This window comes from Poecilia mexicana, unplaced genomic scaffold, assembly GCF_051168715.1.
Source record: "Poecilia mexicana isolate PSO_F unplaced genomic scaffold, ASM5116871v1 scaffold_6, whole genome shotgun sequence".
NCBI lineage: Eukaryota > Metazoa > Chordata > Actinopteri > Cyprinodontiformes > Poeciliidae > Poecilia > Poecilia mexicana.
In genome coordinates this window covers 21,254,612-21,272,139 of record NW_028263375.1, presented here as the reverse complement: position 1 = coordinate 21,272,139, position 17,528 = coordinate 21,254,612, and the positions used below count along the sequence as shown (strand labels likewise).

The following is a 17,528-nucleotide window of genomic DNA, read 5'->3' as shown; positions in this document are numbered from 1 at the left end:
ATGGACCACATGTAAGATCTTTGTCCTTCTATCTGCTCATGACTGAACCGTTCCCTCAGCTGCGATCGCCTGAACAGAGACAGAAATATAACCAAGAGAAGCTGCCTTGTGATGCGAGATGGTGACGGAAAGAAGGACAGCTGTCTAAACACGAGCAGCTGGCATGAATTAAAGCTACAATATGAAGATTTTCTCCTTGAGGCTTCAAGGTTGTGCTCCAACTGTTTCAACCTTATCTTCTTAAAATGTCTGTCAATATTCAACTCAGTCCAAGCAAACATTTCTGTAGCCTTATCATCTAATTCTCAATTTAAAACAGAAAAGGCAAAAGTTAATGGATGTATTTTTGTTGTTTTGTTTTCTGTGATCTTCCAAATGAATAGAAACATTTATTTAACTTTCCTTTCAAACAGGATTGATGTCACAAGGATTTTTCCCAAAATGCATCACGGATCACGAGCACAACTTTCTTTTGTTTTACTTGCATTTGTTCTTTGGAGTCTGCAGCAAAACAGCAGCATGTGAGAAAGGGTTACTAAATATCTGACCTACTGTGATTTTGCAAAGCTGCTGTATCTTGTATCGCATTGTTGCAAATGAATAAGGCACCATTGACAACTTTTGCCTCTCCGTTCAGTTCAAAAATACTTTCTTAATCCGTAAAATGAATTAAATATTACTGCAACTTATATTATCCAAGTTTCTTTCATATTGTTGTATGATGATGGCTATGGGCAGGAAGGATCTCCTGTAGCAGTCCGTTTCACAACATATCTGAAGAAGGCTCTGACTGAACACACTCAGGGACGTCTGTAATCATCTGTGTGAGCATCCGTATTTTTATAAGGTTAATATTCACCTGAAAAAAGTCAGACTGGATGAAAATGCTTCAGAAACTGACTCCAGAATCTGATAAAAGTCCCTCATCCAGCAGTGGGATAACGAAAGCCAAAAAACTGTATAAATTGGAATATTCTATTTTATTATTAAATGTTATTCACTTTTAGAAAAAAAAAAAGTCATGGTAAAATTCATTTGGCACATTTAACATGAATTTGGTGTGATTGATGGGAAATGCCTGCAGGCTCTCTCTGAAAAAAAGAAACCAGCCTGCAGGGATGTAGAGACACACCAGCTTAAAAAAAACAGTGAGAAGATTAAAAATAACTTAAAATATCACCATAGCAATATAGGAAATAAAAATAATAATATTTCCTCAGACAACAGACTCCGTCCTGTTTGTTTTTCCTATGGGGTGTGTTTGAAACCTAGTTGCCTCACATGTTTGGTGACAGTAAAATGTATTAAAATATGCCGCAAAGTTGAAAGCCAACTAATTACTTGAACAATAAACCCACACAAAACTCCAGCGATCTAAGAAAAAAGCTTGACAGATCCACCAGATCCATAAACAAAATATTCCAACACACTCAGCAGGTGCTAAAGAGTGTGGTTTAGTGGATTTGATTACATTTATTGCATTCTTAGGTTCAATGTAATTTATTCATTTAATTGAGTTACTATAATTCTATTTAACTCCTTTAACATAAAACAAACATTCAAAAAATACTTTCTTCAAAGCTATTTTTTTTTTTTACATTGTTGTAACATTTTTAAAGTGATGATTTCACAAATGTTTCACATGAGGTGTCCGTCTCCCTTAGCAACATATGAAATAGATGCATGCTCTTCACTTTGGCAGGCTGGATACTGGTCTACTGGAATCCCTGGAACTACTGGAATTTCATGGGCTACCCGCCCTTCACGCCAACTGGTGTACTGGGTGGGGAGCCCTCCTGACATGAGACTCACTCATAGCTGTTTAAGGATATTTGGAAAGGACAAAAAGCAGGATTGTCTGGTCCTAAAAGCATTTCTTTCGTCTTACAGATAGCTTCGGTGTTATTGCAGTAGAAATAACTTGAGCGTTTCTGATTAAAGCAAGAGGAATTCAGTCGTGTTTAAGTTTGTGTGTTAACGCTGTGATACCGTGGTAATCTTACTCAGTTTTTGTGACACTGATATTGATCTACACACCCTTTTGGAATCGATGAAATCTAAAGACAGACAGGAAAACTTAATTTCCTTACCCATCTGAGTTTTCAGAGTGTTCCCAGTCATTAGGGATCAAAACAATTTAAGATAGCATATACTTAAGGAAAATAAATCTGAAACATGATATCAAATTAATTTCTTGACGGACTGTCGTATTTTATTGGTGGATGTTGACATTTGTTTTTAACTCCATTAACAAAACTAATGGCCAAAGAGTCAACTGAAATGTACGTAGCAGACTGAGACTAAACTTCATCGTGAGTGACGCTCAGATGTAGCTTTAATGCTAAGATATTTTTGCACCTGTTGGTTTCAGGTGTTTGCTACCACAGTTAATACTGAATATCAATTTTTAAGCCTTACAGACTTTTATAAATACAAATATTTTTTTTTTTCTTTTTAAATGGCCGTTCGTTGCTTCAGTCCTGTTGTCCAACACAGAAGTAATGATGTTATCAGCTCTAGTTGCATCTGACAAGTCAAAATGCTGCAATCAAATTGAGTTTGCTTCACATTTCGCTGCAGGGTCCGTGTGACACCCCATGCAGTGTCAGTGTCAAGGATTGTTATTGTTAACATTTACTCACCCAAATGATCCTTTTTTTGTTTTACCTTTTCATCTATTATAATAACAATATAAATAACTACTTAATAAAGTCTCCTTAAAAAATGCCACATCTGTTAGGTTAAGACTAAAATCCACTATGATTTAAAGTCTGCACTGGATGAAGAACATGTGCATTTTTACAGAGAAAATGTTGAGCGATCCATTAAGCACTGATGGCATACAGAAAAACGGGGCATAAAAGGAGTATTTCTATATTTGTCAAACAGCATAATGCAATCTAAAGTCTCATAACTGCTCAAATTGTTGCACATAAATCAAGTACTGCCACTAAAATCCTGGACTTCCAAAAGCTTTTAGCCAACGTGCAGCAACACTATACTTTATTTTCCAGTGTTTGGTCACATTTTCTTCATAATCCATCTTATGCTTTGACACAAACTAGATTGAGCAGAAGTGAAATGGGGCTCTGCAAATCTTTTGGATTGAATCTCGGAAATGTTATTTACTTGAGTGCCGAAGAGGACACAGCGGACCGCGCGCTTCCATTCACTCAATTTGTCAGGGTTCCTATACTGGGGAACGGCTCTTAAAAGTGTGTGTGTGGGCATGTGCGTACGTACGTGTGCGTGTGTGTGTGTGTGTGTGTGTGTGTGTGTGTGTGTGTGTGTGTGTGTGTGTGTGTGTGTGTGTGTGTGTGTGTGTGTGTGATCCTGAATCATTATGAAGCGAAATGAATGGCATCAAACACAGCAGGTTGCAGCAGAGCAAGTCCTCTCATCCGTCAACCATCATCAGTGTTTCCAAAGGGAATCACAGTTGACAGTCTGTGGACATGTCCAACACGAGCCTGGCGCTTTAAGTGTAGTTTGAAGCTCGCAGAGTTCAAGATATTTATGAATAAAATCTTCTAAGTCTGGCACAAAGACACAGAAACTCCTAGAGTGCACATTGTTGCTAAAAAAAAAAAAAAAAAAAGGTGCCTTACAGTCGTATTTTCTTTATGTTTTTTTTGTCACTCTTCAATGTTTCAGATCATTACATTTTAAAAAGACAGCTTATCAAGGAAGACCTGGTTTTAAAATTCTTATTTTGTTTATTAATGTAAAAAAAAAAAAAAACCTAATAGTCTTAATAAACCTTTTTAAATTCTGACACTGTGAAAATGTCTCCCTTGGTACATCATAAAATAACTTTGACTGAGCAGCTTTTTTTGGACATGAGATCAATTTTACTCAGGTCCGATTACATATACATACGCTGAGAGACATAAAAAAATTTAAAAAAACAGACATGTCACACACTGATCTGAAGAAAATAAATCATGACCAGATAATAAATGAACTAATAAATTAATTGGCATGTACTGGTATGAATATTTCTATTTAGCGGAAAGAAAATCTAAATGAAGATGTTGGGAGTGGCCTACACAAAGCCTGAACATGGGATGCTGTGGTATGACCATAAACCAGTTATTCACAATTAAACTCCCTCTAATGTGGTTGAATTGAAACTCATCTGCAAAGAAGGGTTGGTAAAAAAAATGTCCCCTCCACATCTGGTGCCACCAGTTGTTACGTTTGGAAGACTATTACTTTTTCCAAAGGGGTCAGGCTGGTTTTAATAGCTTGACGCAGATCCTCCAAACTACCCAGTTGGTAAAATGCTGACTGTTCATGACTCCTTCCCCACAACTCTATATCGAAAAGAGTTAAAATATTCCCTTAATCTTTCTCCAACTCTGAGCAACGTCGTATTTAGCCAGTGTTGCAGTGGGAAACAGCCTTAGCCAAGTTCACCAACAAAAGATCCGAGTGATTATGTAAATGCAAAGCAGCAGAATGGATAAAAAAAAAAAAAAAAACAGTTGCATTTTAGTGTAATTACATTAAGCTAATGAGTTAAAATGAATTCCAACCTTAAAACTTTTTTTTTTTTAAGAGCGTGACCTGGAGCTGCACAAAAACATAATCTGCTCTTGTTCATGCTCTACTTCTCTAGCACTTTTCATAAAACTCAGCTAGTTTTGCATAATCTTGCATACAGAACAACCAACAAAGAAATCCACCTTTTATTGGCAGAGGGAGAACGCTTGTTTTTTTTCTCGGCAGCACGACAGACACCGAACTTTTAATCGGATTGTGAGGCTCTCAGAGCTCTGATCTTCGGCCAAATCATCCTCTATGAGAAACCTCAGGAGACTTAGAGGAGCCGAGCTGTGCTGTACATAATCAGCGATATTGATCATTTTAATTGATTACCGCAGGACAAATCATCATCGGCATCGGGATTTATTACTGACTCTGCAGCCAGACATTCGATTCTTCTCAGTGCTGTCCTGCTTCTTAAGATTGGCTGTGTTGGATAAAATCAAGTAAAACCTCAAAACATACAATTACATGCCGCCGGCCACAATCAGCATTATAGAAACAGCAACGTCCCGCCTGATTTCCATGATTTTTTTTTTTAATCCATCTTCTCTGAAAACAAACAAATTCTACAGTTTGTATTTTGCTTTTCGCAAGTTTAAAATTTCCAATAGGAAGATAAAACGATCTAAGTCCAAATGAATTTATGTCCTCTCTCAGCTCGTCTCTCTATAGAGACAGCTGAACAGATTGTCTTCACTGTACGGCAGCATTTCTCTGCTGCCTGACTTTTCTCTGCAGAGACGAGAAGCTTGAAGGCTCCTGCTGTCATCACTGTTGCCAACTCCTCAATAAAGAAAGCGGCTGCTGGTTGTTAAAAGTTGTTAAATGACATAATCTCCTATTTGCATAACAAATATCAATTTAATGGTAACTGTAGGAGAAAGAGAAAAAAAAACATAGAAACATTTGTAAAACAAACTTCCTAAATACAATGACTCCTGGGGTTTTTTTTTTAAGTCAGAAACTAAAGCCATCCAAAAGACACATTTTGGTGAAGTTACGCCTCTTAAGTGTGTGTATGATCTTAATCTAATAATGAAGAACCCAGTTCCCTTTCATCCAACATCAGTGTCTGACCTCAAAAATGTGCTTATGGGAGAATGGTCAAAAATGAAAAAGAAATATGATAGCCCCACACAAGACCTAATGGAAAATCATTCTAGAAGAGTTGAAGTTGCTATTGCTGCAAAATCAGTGGGACATCATAATAAAGCCCTTGGATCAACAACAGCCTCTCTCCTGAGTCCATATGCATGCAGAGAAAACTAAGTAGATGTTTTAAGTGTATTTTTCCACAGTAATATCTGTCTTTCTTGTACGCAGTGGAAAAGTGTGGTGGCCTTCTTTCAGCCAGATGACCAGCGGTGTGCAGCAACAAGTGGTGGAGGAGAAACTCCATTACTGTATGCGCCATCCAAATGGAAAAAACTCCAGTCACCAAAATGACAGATTGAGATACTTTGATACCAGTTTTGAACAAAATAGAAGCCCATGTAGGCACTGAGACACACCAGTGACACAACACTGGTGTGTCTGCACGTTTGGCAGCAGGATGCAGATTCATTCATAAATACACCACAGCTCAGCACACACTCTGCATCATCTTCTGTCGCTGATTATTAGGCACTGCTCTTCAACTTGGAGCTTAGATGTTTGGGGCTTTTTTTCCCAAAACGAGGACACTCGGGAAGAAAAGTATAAGCTGCAGATCTGTTCCCATGGTGACAATATATCTCCACTAATAAGGAACAGAAAAAAGTGTTGCAGCTCCGTGATTACACTCTGTGTCGGGGATATAATGACTTCAAACTGACAATGATGACCACAGAGAAATGTTAACATATTAGGCTCATTTTAAAACTTAAAAAAAATAAAATAAAAGAATGGCCTATTAGTTCGACTCTTTTATAACTGTTTGGACGTTTATGATAGAGAGGCGTAGAAGCACACTGTTGGAAAATGCTCTGTTTTTATTTTAGTTGCAGCTACCAACTGGGGAGATGTAGAACCAACAAAGAAAACTCCTACTCACATACTGCATGTGGCTGCAAACGCAAATAAATGACACACACAAGAACAGAAAACAAGTCCCCGCGAGCATCCAACCCGACTATAAATGGAAATGTAGAAAATAAAGACACATGACTGAAATTTCTAAAGGTATGAAAAAAATATAAAATAAAAATAACTGAATGACTGAGTAAGCAGGTGAAAGAGAGAGAGTTGACTCTTCTCAATGGATTTATGAAAACACTCGCTTGTAAATGGAACAGTGCTTTTTAAGAGAAAATGTTTTAGAGTCTGAGTGAGTGATTTGCTTCTCCTTCAGGGGCCAAGCAAAAAATAAAAAAATAAAAAATACTGCTGTTTTCCAAACACTGTGATAAACTTCTCCTCATACAGTCAATAATAATACACAATGATGCTAAACCGCCACATATTTTTATAGACTTAAATGTGCATTTTTGCATTTTTATTATTTGTCATATTTTAATTTATTGGCATTGGTAATTTTAAAATAGCACTTTCGTAAGATTTAAGAGATAAAGTAGCACCCAGCTGCCGTCCATCCAGCTACACTTGTGGTATTTCCAATCAATCAGAGGTCCGTTATTCTGCTGTTAGGCACGTCATTCGTACAGCCGCCCATCACCGCCAGAGTTTAGCTACCTGGCCACTAAAAAAAGCAACAAGTGCAGTAGATCCAGCACAAACTCTACAAGCCTCAGTTAGCATGACAAATATTAAAGTCAACGACAACCAATTAGAAAAAGGCAGAAATCGCATAGCATGTTTGGAATGGCTAAAATGTAGAAAGATGCTTCTCTCTGAAAAGCTTAAATAAATATTTGGGTTTTGCAAAGTCTCTTCTGAAAGAATCACAACCCCGGAACATAATCCACAGTTTCGAAAGGAACTAAGCAAACATGTCACAGCTGATTTTAAGCACGGTGGCGGAAGGATGATGGTCTGGGCTTATTTTTCTCTCCAGCTACATGATCAGGGTATCTTGGGCATTGAAGAGTCAGATGTGAGGCCATCTGATAGCCACAAAATGCCAGAGCCATTATTACTAAAAGTGGGTTTTGTTGTTATTAAAACCATGAAGTATAATTTGTGTTTTCCTCACAGATCTCTAATATTTGGTTTCGTTTTACGCAACAGTGACAAACTGATGGATCTTGTTTAAATCATTTTAAGAGGGTCTGCATCGTTTTTTTGTTTGTTTGTTTTGTTTTTTTGTTAGAAAACAGTTTTCCTCTTACAATCTGCAAGGTCTGAACCAGCTGTTGGGAAAAGCAGGATGTCGAAAACATATCTTCTCTGCGTGTCTTAGTTTAAATCCGCAATAGTTTATTAGATCTCTCGACTCTGAAATTTGTTTTTGTATTTTAATAAAAATTGCAAAAGGTTTTTTTTTTTTTCTCTCCAAATGCAAAGATGTGACTCTGTGGGTTAAGGTATGCGGTTCACAGCGCGCTCTGCTCCGGATGCCTGTTTTGGAGACCTCGGTGAGGCCCTCCATGGATTAACAAATACTAGACCTTATAAATAATATGGATTAAATTTGAGCAGGGTAAATACAACAACTTAGATTTTGTGCAACGCTTAAACAGTTTTAAAGGCATCCGTGTAAAGTCAACCAACACTGTACAGAGATGTTCTAGAGACATCCCACTTCATCTGATCTGTATAAATAAACAATCGGGGTTGAGTGGGAATCTGATGCAGATGTACGATAGTGGTTTATTTTATTTATTTATTTTTTATCTAAATGAAGAAATAACCTTTGATCAAGTAAAGGCAGAAAAGACTTACCTTCTGCGGCCAAAGTGCTCTGCATCACCAGAACCAGGAGCGCCCCGACGATGATCCCGCTCGGAGTCCTGGACCACCTCCAGCTCTTCGGCGTACAAACGGCCACCATCCCCGCGTCCCGAATCCATCCCGTCGGTTTCACCGCCGTTTCGTCCCCAAGGGCGCCTCTGCGAAGGAGCGCATGTTTGGAAGCCATTGATCAACCAATTAATCCCGAATGGAAATCATCTAACGGCGCTGCTGTGGTGAAAGGCATCCGATCAAGCTGCCACCGGTTCGGACAAGCAGGGCTCCGCTCTCCATGAGCCCTCCGGTAGGCTGTATGGGTCGACCAGGAGGACGGACTGGTTTTAGTTTTCTCTCCCTGTTCGCGTCTCAGACCGCGGAGGTCTGTGCATTGAAGCGCTGGTAAGGTCTGAAGTCCCTGCCGCGACCGCAAGGCGCTCTTCTTCCCACTGCAGCTGGAAGCGACAGTGCACAGCTACAAGGCCGGAAGCCAGCAATGAATTATTTCAAAATAAAACTATGCCATTAGCTGGGCATTTAAGGTTACGCTTTTCACCCAACCCAAGTAGAATATGGGGGGTTTATTGGATGGCTTTCAAATATAGGGTCGGATTTTCAAAGTTGAAATGCAAAAACATATTTTTTTAAGTATTAGTGGAATAACATTGCAACTACTTGAAGGTTATTTTTCTGTATTGAAATAGTATTCTTAAACCTATGCACCCCGGGACCTTTTATCCAGGATGTGTGGATGTGATGGACTGGTGAACTGTCCAGGGTCTACCCTGACTCTCAGAGAAGTTGTTTTTTTTCAGTCTGGCTTCTGTCTATTTTTTTAAAATCACTTTAAAAAAAAAATCTAATGTTAAGTACATTCAATCCCTGCTTGGTTTCTATTCCAGTTTTATTTTTCAACATTATATCTCTGTAATCTATGTATTAACCTCCATTTTAGATTTCATTAATAAGCTAACAGTGTTTCAGGACCTCTGTTTATTTGTCCTGTGGTTAGTTGCTTATTTAATGTTGCTGAATTTTAATATTTGCATATTGTTCATATCTTTCTCCATATTTAAAATAGCCTTTTCACACTTACTGCTATTCTAATAGTTTAATAATTATTTGGATTCGTCTGTTTGTGTAGTTACCCCTTTGTTTTAAAGTCTTACACTTTGTTTTATAATTGATTGTATGAAGGTGCTTGACAAATACATTCAGATTTAGCTGTACTCTATAAAAAGGTGTATAAATAAAGATACAGTGGAGACAAACCAGTTTTTACCACAGCTATTTGCTTAAAAAAAAAAGTAATTGCTATTTACGTTACTCCGAATTTTCTGTTTAGCATTAAACCGAATAAGTTTTAATTTAATTTGTAATTATGTAATAAGATTCTTTTGTGGAAAAAAGAGAAAGTTTTGATTTGCTGTTAATTTTGAAGGTCATTTCCGGCGGATGGTTAGCTTGTGACCAACTTAACGCAGCTTCAGGCAGATTGTAAATAGTCTGCCTGTTTGGTGTAATAAAATTAAATAAATTAACTCACGTGTGGTGTTAGTTTTGTTGATATGTTGAGGTTGCTCCATCATCTCGACGTCAGAACTAAGACTAGGGTGCGAGGAATCGTAGCGTTTTATAATCGAGAGTATCTTTTTCATTGGGAGTTGGCGCCCCCTGCTGGTGGCTGACGGAAAAACAAAAGTCAGCCGATCAACGGCTGCCATGAACTGAAAACAATGCATGACACGCTAACATATTTTCTCAAAAGTTGTTGGTGAACTGTCCAAAACATTTTTCCCCATATGATTGTCAGTTTTATCTGATAAAAAAAAGTCAACAAAATTAACAGATGTCAGTGATTCTTGAGAATAGGGACAAAATGGGTTTTAATTTTCCCATATTTTTTTTTTATTATTTCTCAACCTTATGTATGCAAATATGACAAATAATGTTTAGAAAATATGAAGATGCTAAGGTACAGGCTCCCAGTTGCGAATTTTTTTAAAAAAATTAAATTTTTAATCGACCTGACCCAGAACTTTGTCATCACCATCTGACAAAAATAAATCTAAAATGATTTTTAAAATACCCCATTAGTGATATTTTTACTCAATTTACAGACAAATGTTTCTCAAGAAATAAAATAAATATTATTTAAAACAAAAAACAAGAAAAAGTCCATCTGATGGAGTTGACAGTGCATGACGGAGTTGACACAGAACTGAAGGTGGTGACAAACTACTGAGTAAAATGAAAAACTTGGTACATGTGAAGTAATGCAATTCATGTAAAATACATTAAAATGAATTAGTTGCACAATTAAGTGAGATTTGACAACAATTTCACTGAAAGAGTCAGAAAAACTCTGACGGAGTTGACATCTGACGGAGTTGACGAAATGCCAAACTACCTCAATTTATATGATGTTATTCTGAAGGAGGCCATATTGTAGCTCGTCAGGCCCATGAAATCTTTACAGCTTACCAAAGTTAAGCTTTTATTTCGCAAAATTTCATCAAAGTTTTGTAAATTGTCAGTTATGGAGTTGACACATCATGGTTGTGACAAACAACTTAGGAATAAAACAGAAGAAAAAACTAAAGAATAACTTAAGCTAACCGGAGCTAACTAGCCCTCCTAGCAAAGGAAGAGAAAAGACAACGTCATGGGGTCCTCAGAAGTTCTGGTGCCCCCCAATAATGCCTGATTTTTTTACATTCTTTTCATTTCTGACGGTGTTGACAAAAACTAAGGACAAATTTCAACGGAGTTGGAAAATATCTAAAAATTATTTTTAATTCAATTTATCGATACTTTTATAATTATTTATATGACTACTTATACTTAATTGTCATAATATATAATTTTAGTATTTCTTTAATTGTTTTAAACTATAAGAATGTATTGAGTTCTGCTCCTGGACAAGGGCTTTTACAGGCATCATCCACCGACTACAATGTTTAAAATAAAAAAATATTCAGCAAAAAAAAGAAAAATATACATTGTTGTGCTCACATGACCCAGGTTAGTTTAGTTAGATATTTGAAAAAAATATATTTTGTGTATATTTTATTCAAATTTCATGCTTTATCCATAGGACCTGTTTTGTCCCTATTCTCAAGAATCACTGATGTACCAATACCTGTAAACAGGCAAATATCAGACTATTTCTTCCTGTCATTTTCATGACGTAATAAGAAAATAATAATGCGTGTAGCCCAAATGTGGGAGAGCCCACTAAAGAAAAGGGGCATATGAAAACTTCTAAAAGAAAAGTCCAGCTGAAATTTCAGACCCAGAACAAAGTTGCAGCCATTCCTAGAAATCAGTATCACACCATTTTGATTTCTAAATGTTGATATTTCAGGGGGGCTCAAACATTTTTTTCTGTTAAACATCTTTTGTTAATGATTATTTTCACAAAATTCAGAAATACAGCATGTTTATTTAGTAAATTTGGTGTGATTCCTTAATGTAGGCTGTCGATTATGTGACAAAAACCTTTTAGTCAAGATGAACCACCTGTCTGCTCTTAAGAGTAGGCTTAAAACTTTTCCTTTCACTAAAGCCCAAAATTAAATGGTTTAAGTTTGAAGCCATCTCTATTGCTGCATAGATGGAGACCCCCCACTTTCCTTATTTTGATGCTCTTGTGCTTCTCTCCATGTACTGGTTTTATTCCCATAGAGAAGATAGCATGTGTTCCACAGAGACCATTGAGGTCTCTTGTTAATACAGGTCTCTTAATAAGGAGCGACAGTTGCCAGTACCTTTGTGCACCATTTCTTGCCTGTTTTTATCTACGACATGTATACTGTTGGACAGATTACTGTGTACGCTCATATTTTCTTTCCCTTAAAGCATACTCTTGGCTCAGCGCTTCCGTTTCTTTCCTAACAAAGCTGTTGCAAATAATTTTGTCATGTTTGTCTTTTCTAAAAAAAAAAAAATAAATAAAATTTGCTCCCAGCTCAGTGCTAATGTGTTTGGCTTTTTCCTGGACAAAGCTGCCACTTCCACCTAAATTGTAGACTACTTTTTTCTGTAATGCACTCCTGGCTCAGTGCTTCTGTATTTCTTCCCCAGACATTTACTGACAGAGCTATTACCTTTGTGCACTTTCCATCTTTTCTTCTTGTTGAACTCCATTCTTTGACAGCTGATGTCCAGCAACTTTTAAGGACGTTACTGCTTCAACAGACATGAATCTAATAACCAAGTCCATTATCGGAACGCTGTAGAACTTCATCACGTGCCAAGGACGTATATCATGCATTGAATTAATGTGGGTTGAATCAGGGATGCATCTAACAGCTGCATTACAACGCTTTCTGGATCAAGTCATCAAATTGATCCAGAAAGTATTTGGTGCTTCATTCCTTCATAATGACCAAAAAGAACAACAGTGACTGAAGCAAAAGATCTTTTTTTTTAATTCAAAGTGAATCTCACCATATTATACAATAAATTCATAATTTGACACTCACCAATAAGAGTCACCAAATAAGGAACCCGCTTTTTGTGACAAAGTACATAAGGCTTGGTCACATTGAAACTCACTGAGAACTAGAGAGGGGGAGGAGGGGGGGGATGACCGCAAACTGGTAAGACACACATCAATACATCCAAACAATTATTTTCCCAGTCCTCATATATTGTTGTATATTGCACAGTGCAGTTGCTACAAGTCACACTAGAGTAGCATTTAGAATTAACAAAAACAAAAATCAAGGAATACAAATCATAAAGCCACAGAAATCTACACATACAGAACAGTAACAGCTTAAATTCTTAAATGTTGCAATTGTGTCTACATTTTTGTGCCTAAGTACGATAATTAATGATGTTACAAGTTTAATTTCAAACAGATTCAAACTCAAAAACCAAAGGAGATGTTCAGGTACATGTCAATTGATATGCCGTGGGGTTTTTTTGTGTGTTTTTTTTAATAATATGCTGGTGCCCAGTGAAAGCAGGCTTGTAAGCAAGTATTTCTGTATTATTACATGTCGTCAAGTGCATGTATTACAATGGCCAATTAAAAAAGAAATCTCCCCATAAGCTTTTAGGAGTATTAACATTGTTTGTAAGTCTGCCGTGTTGCTGAAGGCAGCAGGGTTCCATGTGCTTTGCTAAGCTTTGGATCAGGGACTCCGTGGCAACCCTCCCCCCCCCCCAAAACCCCGACCGGCGTCTTTGATGATGCAACTGTCGGCGTAAATCTACAGGGACGTGAGATTTATCTACCCAAAGCAATTAATCCAAAGTGGTGGTGGGTGGGATTACAGCATGGGGCATTACCTGTGCAGAGCTGACACACACACACACACACAGGGAGGAGGGTGGTTTGCAAAGAGAGGCTGCACACCACAATACATATAAAATCTAAAAAAAAAAAAAAAAACATTTGGTGTGCACAACACAAAAATTTAAACATTTAAACATACTCAAACAGCAGCATAGCTGACAAGCACACAAAATACACCCAATACCTAAATAACAGCAAAACCATTATACTGTAATGTAATAATTAGATCAGGGTGGGGAAACTTTGGACCTACATTTTGATTATGAGTGATGGATAAAGCATTTCAAAAACAAAAAACCAAACCCATTACCAAACATACACCATTTACCAATGGTTATAGCTGCATACAAGTGCTATCAACACCCCAAATGTAGACAAATGTTGAGCTTGCAAACCAAAGACTGATTTCTTGACATCCACAAATACATTCATGGTGTGAGATAAAGCTTTGCATTTGTGAATGTTACTCAAGCCCCCATGTCTTTTAGTGCTGCACGGCATTCTTGGTGAGTAAAACATTCCCTGATTTGGATTTTCTTAGGATTCTGTAAAAATTTTAAACAATGAAAAAAAAAAAAAAAAAAAAAACGAAAGAAATGCAGGATTGTTTTTATCTTCGTCTACAGAACAAACTTTGGGGATTTCATGATGCGAAAATCGGATTCGACTCCAGGAAGGAGCAAGCCTACAATATTCCCGCTTTGATGTCGTAGACGTCATCCGTCTGCCACTGGTTGAGGAAAAGGCACTAAGTTGATACAGTACGAAGAGTTGTAAATACAGTCCTATAACGGAAATAAAAGCCGCGTCGATGAAAGGAAAAACGATAATACATCACACTGGTTACAGAATCAAAGCGAACCCAGCCTACGTTTGAAATACTGATGCTAAATACACACAAAACACTCACACACCAAAAAGCAACAGAATAAAAAAAATACAACCAAAAGAAAAACTTAACTTCCAATACAGCAGTTTAAAAACACTTCAAAACAACAAAGCCAATATACAGAGGCACTAGCATGAAGGAGTAGCATTCATACACTCTATGATCAGAAGAAAAACCACTTTAGTTTTATCTAGTCGTCCGAACTACATTAACAAAGGAGAGACTGCAGACCAGAAAGAGATTAATCCTCTAAATTCACAGCTACCGAGTGGCGCATAATCAGTATATAGCAGCTTATTATCTATACATTCCAAATACAATTAGCAAACAGCTCAGAAAAATAAAACCTCAACCTCTTATTTTTAAAACAGAGATTTCACAATATATTCCAAAAAAAAAAAAAAAATTAAGCCCACGACTGCAACAGTATATGCTGGAGGTGACAGAAATATGATCGACCGTGCTTCCGAAATGATTAACGAAGAGAGTCTTTGGTGTTGATCGGAGTGAAACGCCGGCGGTGAAGAAAACGACTCACACGACACAAATGAAAATGCACACACAGAAAAAAATAATAATAATATAATCAAGGCTTCGCTTCCACCCTGAAGGAATGTATGAAAACTGACGACAGGTTTCAATACGTGGGGGAGGGGGCACAAAATCTCCAACAATAATTACTGATACGACTAATACTCAAAAGCCCAGCAGTGATACTGTTAAGTTGATAGGTTACTTCAAACACTGAGAATTATCTTAAAAGTTAAAAACATTAAACAAGTCTATGCCACTCCCAAAATCTAAAACGCATGAATACAAATCTAGCCTAAACGCAAGATAATAAAAACACAGCAACCCAGAAGATCTAGATTGTATTGCAGTTACAGTAAACAGTGACAATACTGTTATGAATTAAGTACTATAGTGAATAGAAATCGATTATCAAAATATCAAATCACTCTTCATATACATTAAAAGCTAATTCAGTCAGAGCCCTATAAGTGCAGCCTCTAGTTAGATTGAACCCACATGGAGTTAGAAAGCGTAAAGTAAAACAAGCCCGTGCTCGTGATCCTCGTCGGTTTTTAGAAGCCCGTCTCGTTCAGAGTCCCTAGGTTAAGTGCTGCAAGTCCGTTTAAATTCAAAACGTACTAAATGCTCCTGAAGTAACGTCAAAGACTCAAAGGTTTTAAGGCACTAGAAGGCAGCCATCATGAGCCTTCGATTCCAGGTTCGCGACCAGGTAACGAGCAGATCAGAGCGGCGTGTGCGGGTTGCAAGGCAACACAGATAAAGGGAGCGAGAGGCTGAACAACCCCAACAGCGTAGAACACAAAACAAAAAACAGAAACCCATGATTTTCCAGCTCCGAATCAGTTCAGATCGATGACAGGAGGTAATGTACAAACACGTTATTGAGGGAAGCTTCCTAATTGTCATAGAAATTCATTCGCTCTTACAAAGATTTGAAGCTTCCTCCACATCCTGACATGATTTTTCCAGGCAGTCTCTGCTTCGACAGTCAGACATGATCAACAGCCTGTCAAGTCAACCCATCAGATTACAGAAAACATTGGTAAAATAATTTTTCAAATCCATCCATGGTGATAAAACATTGCTCGTTTTCCTCCATTCTTCTCCGTCTCAACAGAAGTGTTCATGTTGTGTTCTGGTGGGAGGTCTCCCTGCCCAGGTTGCAGACCCAGTCCATTTCTCCTTGAGCCTCCTGTTCAGGAGGAGGCGCGGCTCCTCCGTCCCGCCCCTCAGATGTACGAAAACTGTGGGTGGTGGCTGAGCTTGGTGGGGCTCAGGTGGAAACTTGTGAAGGCGGCCGGGGAGGCCATGTATGGGGGAGGAGGGGGAAAAGGCGGCTTGAACTGGTGCGGGTGGTGGGTGTAGCCGGGCTGGTGGTGAGGGTTGATGGTTGGGGAGGGGAGGAGCCGGTGCGACGCGGCGGGGTGTCCGGGGTGGTGGGGGTGTGTGCCAATGCCCAGGGCGACCTGGTGGACCAGCGCCCCGCCTTGGGGATGGGAAAGCCCAAAGCCGTGCTGGAGGAGAGGGGGTGGGGGACGAGAGGGCAGGATGGGGTGATGGGTGGCGGTGAGAGGCCCGCTGGAGGGGTAGGAGAGCAGGGTGTGAGGGGCAGCCGAGGTGTGTGTGGGGCTGTTGTGGTGCAGATGTGTGAAGGTGTGTGTGTGGACAGTAGGAGGGATGTAGGCGTGCGGTCGCAGGGGCCCATAGTTGCCGTTCCATTCCTTGTTGCTGTGGTTTGAACCGTACGGCTGCACCTGTCAGAAAGACGCAAAACAAAAACGATGAACAGTGGAAAAGCATCAAAAAACAGCAACAGTACTGCTTCGAAAGCATCAAGATTGGCTACTATATATGATGTGCATGGACTTAGCCTCCATCTTCTTCAAATCAAACTTCAAATTTTTCACTCAGGTGATGTGGGGTGAACTTATACAAGTTAATATGTAAATTTTCCTCCCAACGTTTCCAACTCGGCTTTTTCAGACATCCTGAATTTACCTTGGGTGGTCTGAGTAACTTCTATTTTTTTCCTCACTTTGGACTTACTTTTACTGGTAAAACTGCCTCAGACAGAGGAAGGGAGGTAACCTGAACTAACCTGACCAAAGCCCAGATGGTGCTGCTGCCCTGTCAACGTCTGCTGCCGCGGCAGGATGGGGGCGGATGGCAGGAGAGGGACGGAAGAGGCAGTGCTCTGTTGCCCTACGAGACTGCAGCGCCCTTTGGATCGGGACCAGGATTCTGAGGCTGAAGGGAAACAAGGAGGTAAATCTTGATCCGGCAATAAAACATACAAAAGGAGGAAATAAACAACAATCTGAAAAAGAGACGGTAATAGGACTAGAAGTGCACCAGTCATATCGACTAAACAGTGGATTCTGCACATTTTTACTTAATCAACTAATCAAGGAGTTTTAGGCA

At 38.7% G+C, this 17,528-nt stretch overlaps 2 protein-coding genes across 3 annotated transcripts in view; both read right to left on the bottom strand.

Moving 5' to 3' along the window:
• Positions 1-8,566, bottom strand: part of kiaa1549la (KIAA1549-like a) — an 85,141-nt gene extending 76,575 nt beyond the window's left edge. Inside the window, exon 1 of the mRNA XM_088006736.1 lies at positions 8,371-8,566. Coding sequence (XP_087862862.1) covers positions 8,371-8,566 — 196 coding nt within the window. The remainder of the gene's footprint in view (positions 1-8,370) is intronic.
• A 4,220-nt stretch (positions 8,567-12,786) lies between these two features.
• The window catches only part of LOC106931170 (homeodomain-interacting protein kinase 3-like), a 29,737-nt gene continuing 24,995 nt past the window's right edge, over positions 12,787-17,528 (bottom strand). For both annotated transcript variants that reach the window (XM_015009148.2, XM_015009150.2), the window contains exons 17-18: positions 17,206-17,354; positions 12,787-16,861 (exon numbers count right to left, since the gene is read on the bottom strand). In XM_015009148.2, the coding sequence (XP_014864634.2) occupies positions 16,337-16,861; positions 17,206-17,354 (674 nt within the window). In that variant the 3' untranslated portion in view covers positions 12,787-16,336. The remainder of the gene's footprint in view (positions 16,862-17,205; positions 17,355-17,528) is intronic.